Raw genomic sequence first — 6,728 nt, 5'->3', positions numbered from 1 at the left:
AGATGTTGTCAAGGTTTATGCAATCTCAATCTTTTTCTAGTTCGAAATGCAGTGTGAAACTATAATCTCTAACGGTTTTTGAAATTTTATGTTGCTACAGTTAATCGATGTTCTGCGTTGGCTCGGGTTCACAGAAACAGAGAAAGAGGCTCATATAAGATGGGCTGTTTCCAACACTGTCTCCTTATTACATTCTCACAGCGAAGCAAGAGTTTCACTTGCAGAAGCAATTGCTAAAGCCAAACCTATTGGTGCTTGTATTGAAGCAATTGAATCTGCAATTTCTAGACATCAAATTTAACTATTTCTGATCTTCAAACCAAATTCATAACTTCATTTGCAAACACAGATTTTAAACCATATGAAAATCCCAAAACTATTGTGGAATAGAGAGCCATGTCTATGTTACAAGCTAAAAATTCAACCAAGAAATAAGAATCAAAATTCTTGAGAAGCGGATCCGATATCGCCTTTGTTCTTCCCAACCTTTGATGGGAGAAGTGTCTGATGAATATTAGGCAAAACTCCTCCATTAGCGATTGTTACACTTCCAAGAAGTTTACTAAGCTCTTCATCGTTTCTCACTGCAAGCTGAATGTGTCGTGGTACGATACGTGTCTTCTTGTTATCTCTTGCCGCATTTCCAGCAAGCTCCAATAGCTACGATCATATCAACATCAGACTCTAGCAGACACCTTAACATCGAACCAGTTAAGCAGAGATCGAAAAATCAGCCGATAATACATATCAAGTAGATCATAATCATTCCGCAAAAATCGAGAAATCCGAAGATTATCAAACTTCTAGTGATATATCAACCGAGTGATTCTCAATTCTCATATAGAGCAAGCAATTGACGAACAACAAAACCGATTACACAATTCAAATCAAAATTAACGGAACAGAGATCGAGTAATCGGGAACTTATCGTGCCTCGCAATGAATCACATGATTCTCATCATAGACTAAAGACTAAACACAATTTTGCAATCGAAATCAAAATCCAGGAACTGAAAAATCGGAATCGAGAAATCAGAAGATTGTTCGTTACCTCAGCGGCGAGGTACTCAAGAACGGCGGAGAGATAAACCGGAGCACCGGCACCAACACGTTCAGCGTATTTTCCGGCTTTAAGGAATCTAGCGATTCTTCCAACGGGAAACTGAAGACCAGCTTTAGACGATCGAGAAACGGACTTTGTAGCTTTCGGCTTTCCTCTGCCTCCTTTGGTTGTTCCACTGCCGGCGCCGGAACTCATCTTTTATTTATCGGAAAATTTGAAGAGGCGATTGAAAAATGAGTAGAGAAGACTGAGTTTTGTGACTGGAGTGATTTAGGGTTTTGGTGGTGATTTCTGGTATATATAGTATTATGATAATGGATTTTGATTGGTTAATCATGAATCACGCGGATTGCCAGCGTGGCACCATTGCTAAAGTTCTCGCGGGTCTTTTTTTTTTTTTTTCCGCCACTTTCCAACAAGTCGGTGAATTCTTCTGTATGACCTTTCTATAGAATTGACAAAAAAAAACTAGTATAATTTTTTTTTTTGTTTTTTCTTTTTCTGGTTGCTCAGAATCTCTTCTCAATACTATTAAAAGAGAAGTACAAATTCAATTCGGATCGGGTTAAATTAAAAAATTGAGGAGAATTGACCCGTAATTATGGTAATTTGATCATTCGATTTCAAAAGGAATTATCCACACAATAATGACCCGTAAGCATAAAAATGGATCTACAATATATACCTTGCAAAACAAATCCGACTAATATGGCAACTTGATCATTTTCTCAATCGATTTATCATTTTAAAGTAATTAAATCAACCATAATTTAGGAAATCTAATTGAGAAATATAATGAACTAGATTTTAACCCGCGGTACACCGCGGGGCTATATTTTCTTAAAAAAATCAAAATGTAATTTGTTTGATAGATTATTTTGATTGTTAATTTTAGGATTTCACCCGTGGTATACGATCTTTTATAAATATCAACCCAAACCCGTCCCATCATATTACCCGTCCCGTGAAATTAAACATTATTTAGTTATTTTTCTTTTTAATAATACTTTTATTTAAAAGCTATATAATTCAAGTTAATTTAAAAATTTCTTTTAAATGGTTCCCATAAGATATATATACAAATCCTTTAAATTAGATATTAACTAAAATAAACGCACCATAATTACTTATTAAGTAACAACCAATAAATTTCACCAAAAAATAGGTAACAGCCAATAAATTCTAAACGCAGTAATTAAAGAATGAGATATTAAAAAAAAAAATATCAAATAAGATATAAGAATCTTAAAATAATTGAACATCTAAATAATTTAATTGTTAGTGTCGATTTTAATGCCTTCATTAATGTGGATTTTTTTTTTTTTACAGAGAAATATTTCCTAAAGATTATCACATTAATGACTCAGAAAATTAAGGAAGATATGAATTTATGATTCTCGAAATCGTATTGGTAATATCTTTAATTAATATTTTTCAAATTTAAATAATTAATGCCAATGACATTCATCCGTAAATAAGGTCCAACTCCAAGATTTATTTGCTAAAAGTCATTCAAAAATGTATATATAGATTGTTATATTATTCCCTATAATATAGAAAAATAAAATGTGCCCCATAACAAACTTATCATTTTATGATATATCATATAATGCATACAATAAGTCTATCTTATATAAAAAGAAAATATGCCCCAGATTTGCTAACACTACTTTAAAAACAGAGATTCAAATAAAATGCATACAATAAGTCTATCTTATATTATGATACATCACCTATTTAACTTAATTACAGTTTTTCATTTCTTATCAATAGAATACATTAAAATATAAGTTCTTTTGTTGAAACTTACTAAATCGATAGATATAGGAATTATATACGATTTTCGATTTACCTTATCGCCATTTTTAAGGTCACTATTTCACTGTACATCAATCTTCACAAACTACAACCCAAGCTACCTGTATAATAAATCATTTTCATCTATTATAACTACTTAATCTCGACAATGTATTATTGAATTGTAAGTTCTGATTATGAATCGATTGCAAATTTCATGGATCTTATAGATGTAAAACATGAATTTTTCTTACCTCTTCGATTTTAATTCCATTAAATTTGCTAACAACGATAGAATTCGGAGATGCACTCTATCAATTGATGGGTCTCTGGGATATTTTGATTTCATTGCAGAAGAAGAATGGAGATTTCGTCTTCTTCGTTTACCCTTTGTTTTGTTTTCTGTTGTTTGTACACGTTACACGTATTAGACTCTTTGAACAGACACATTTCATATTGCAGTCCTAATCATTTTCCATATCTAAGCCCAATTTCATAAATATTATGTCAAAAGTTGGGCTTCAGATTGGGCCTTATTCTTACCAATATTGAATCCAAATGTCCATGTCTTCTTATTATGTGATTTTTATTATTCTACACTTTACAGACACATTTTAATAAAAACAATAAAACACGAACAATATTAAAAATCAAATCACAAACAAACGTAAAGAAATATCTTCCCCGCGGTGGCACCGCGGGCTCTAACCTAGTTGTAACTTGTAATCTGTAAGTAATTAAAATTTAAAGTAACTTATTTTGTCTGCTACAACTTGTAAATTATTTTAAAAAATTATACAAAAAAAATATTTGTAAGAATTTAAAAAATGATTTTTTTTACATCAAAGATTTTAAAAAATGTTTACAATTAATGAGATTTAGAGAGAGAGTGTAGCAGACGGGCGAAAAAAAAATGGTGAAAGTGTAGCAATTTTATAGAAGAGTCAAGTGCTATAAAAAATGCCAACAAAATATTTTAAATCAATTATAAAATAGAGAATATGTACAAAATAGCCAAATTTTTGTGGATAATTAACAAAATAGTACTATGCTAGAATAATTTATCGGAGACTTGTCGGAGAGTTCATCGAATTACATGTAATAGATCGTGAGGAAGACCAATGTTTATTGCTCTAAAAACCACACTACCAATTACCCCATATCTCTTCCCTAACATAGAGAAATCAGTTGTACATATGAACCATGTTAGACTGACTTAGTATTTCGGTGAACCAAAAAGAACTAAATTTTTTTTTCAAATAACTAAATTTAGGTAAAATGAACTTTTAATTGATTAAGATTTTAAGAAAATTATATCTGAGTTAACGAGTTTATCGGTCATTTTGGTTACAAAAATTTAAAAACGGTCGATCCTATCGGTTGTAGTGGCGGTTTACCTCTTTATTATAATAATGATTTTAATGTTTCAATTATTTATGAAAGTAATCGTTTAATTGATGTTGAGGCAGTGGTAAAAGGAAAAACAATACATCTTACTTTTGTTTATGGTGATCCGGTTCCGAAAAATAGAGATCAAGTTTGGGAACGGTTAACACGGATCGGTTTGATTAGAGACACACCCTGGTTCTTAATAGGCGATTTTAATGAGTTAACCGGAAATCACGAGAAAAGAGGTGGTAACTTAAGACATGCATCTTCTTTTATACCTTTTAATTTAATGATTCAAAATTGCGGTCTTTTGGAATTCCCATATATCGGAGACTGGTTATCATGGCGGGGTTGGCGGGATAAGAAACCAATACGGTGTCGTTTGGATAGAGCTTTAGCGAACGAAGATTGGCATGAATTATTCTGCAATTCTTTCGTTGAATATTTACCAATGGTAGCTTTCGACCATTCACCGGTGGTAGCTACACTCATGGATAAGATCCCATGTGGGAAAAGAAATTTTCGGTTTGATAAAAGATGGATTGGGAAGGAAGGATTATTCGAGGCAATTTCAAATGGTTGGAATTCTGACCCTGAGTTAGGAGAGGGAAAATTTGTAGAAAAATTGACTAATTGTAGGCGGGCTATTTCGCAGTGGAGGAAAGATTTAACTCCCTATGGGCGGCAAACAATTGAGGAACTAAAATCGGAATTACTTGTGGCTCAGAGAGATGATAGAAGACCACGGGAGGAGATTACCGAATTAACATTGCGGTTGAAAGAGGCTTATCGAGATGAGGAATTGTATTGGCATCAGAAAAGTAGGAGCTTTCGGATGCAGTTAGGGGATAATAATTCAAAGTATTTCATGCACTAACAAAACAAAGACGGGCTAGAAATCGAATAACAGGGTTACATGATGAAAACGGAATTTGATCTGCAGAGGATAAAGATATTCATAATATAGCGGTGTCTTATTTTAAAGAACTGTTTACTACAACTAAGCCTGAGGCTTTTGAGGAATCCTTGGCAGAAGTTCAAACTCTGATTACGGATCAGATTAATAATTTTCTAACAGCACCCGCAATGGAGTGTGAGGTGAGAACGGCTCTGTTTATGATGCATCCGGAAAAGGCACCAGGACCTGATGGTATGACAGCCTTATTTTTCCAAAAGGCTTGGGTTACTATTAAAACAGACCTTCTTTCTTTGGTCAATTCCTTTTTAGAGGATGAAATTTTTGATAAACTGTTAAATACGACTAATATTTGCCTTATTCCAAAAACGGAAAGACCGACACGGATGATGGAATTACGGCCTATCAGTCTTTGCAATGTTGGGTATAAAATTATATCGAAGATCCTTTGCCAAAGACTAAAGACGGTGCTACCAAAACTGATTTCGGAAACACAATCAGCTTTTGTAGAAGGACGATTGATTTCAGATAATATTCTCATTGCACAAGAGATGTTCCATGGGTTGAGAACTAACCCGTCCTGTAAAGGCAAATTCATGGCCATTAAAACGGATATGAGCAAGGCTTATGATAGGGTGGAATGGACTTTCATAGAGAAGGTCTTAAGAAAATTGGGTTTCTGTGAAAAATGGATTAAATGGATAATGTGGTGTATTACAACAGTCCAATATAGAGTTCTCCTTAATGGACAACCTAGAGGACTAATAATACCAGAGAGGGGTTTACGACAAGGAGACCCGCTTGTTGGTGTCGGATCCCGCACCGGAAGTACGAGACCAACCAAAGATTGCCACGTAATCAAGATAATGGCCCATAAAGGAGCCCAATGGACCCGTGAGCCGAAGGGACGGTCGAAGTGGTTGTCACCATTTCGAGAATCCGAAGTGACTGCACTGTGACACGAGTTCGGTGTAGAAGACACGGGAAAGTCGGTTCAAGGACGCTTGGGCCAAAAGAGGCGAGGCCCATGAAGATCAGAGTCAACTCAAATTCAAACGTTGAGCATTAAAGTCGAAGAATCAAAACGGACACATTTAAGAAGGAATAATTGTACTTAATTACTCATTTTAATGACGTTTACCTAGGTATAAATATAGAGGCCAATGGCCATGTAAAGGGGATCTTCCTCTCAAGAAAGAAATAATATAGCAATTTTCGTATCAATCTACAAGTTTTTACATATTCATTTTTGTCCCTCAAGAATAATCTTTCCTACTTAATAAAATACTTGAGTGTGTGAATCCGACATCCACATTTTGGCGCCGTCTGTGGGGATATTAGGTTCTTGAGTGGTCAGATTTTTTCTTTATCACACTTCCGAGATAAGCAACAATGTCCGGAGGAGACGCCGCTGAGACATCATTGGCCGAAACCCTCAAAGCTATGCAGCAAACCATGTCGGACATATAACAAAAGTTCTCGGATGTGGAAAAGGCCGTCGATACGTTGCAAACATCCCAGGTATCTCTTAGTCAAAACGTCAATACTATATAAACTCGTGTT

General features: G+C 34.4%; 1 protein-coding gene across 1 annotated transcript; it reads right to left on the bottom strand.

The window, feature by feature from the left end:
- Positions 1-296: 296 nt before the first annotated feature.
- LOC9306854 (probable histone H2AXb) lies at positions 297-1,346 on the bottom strand. Its single transcript, XM_002868678.2, has 2 exons — positions 1,052-1,346; positions 297-660 (listed from the first exon to the last, which is right to left on the bottom strand). The coding sequence occupies exons 1-2, from the start codon at positions 1,256-1,258 to the stop codon at positions 439-441; spliced, it is 429 nt and encodes a 142-aa protein (XP_002868724.1). The 5' UTR covers positions 1,259-1,346; the 3' UTR covers positions 297-438.
- Positions 1,347-6,728: the final 5,382 nt, after the last annotated feature.

This window comes from Arabidopsis lyrata, assembly GCF_000004255.2.
Source record: "Arabidopsis lyrata subsp. lyrata unplaced genomic scaffold ARALYscaffold_7, whole genome shotgun sequence".
NCBI classification, from domain to species: domain Eukaryota; kingdom Viridiplantae; phylum Streptophyta; class Magnoliopsida; order Brassicales; family Brassicaceae; genus Arabidopsis; species Arabidopsis lyrata.
Note: the sequence above shows the minus strand (reverse complement) of the source record. Positions and strands in the feature narration are given on the sequence as shown.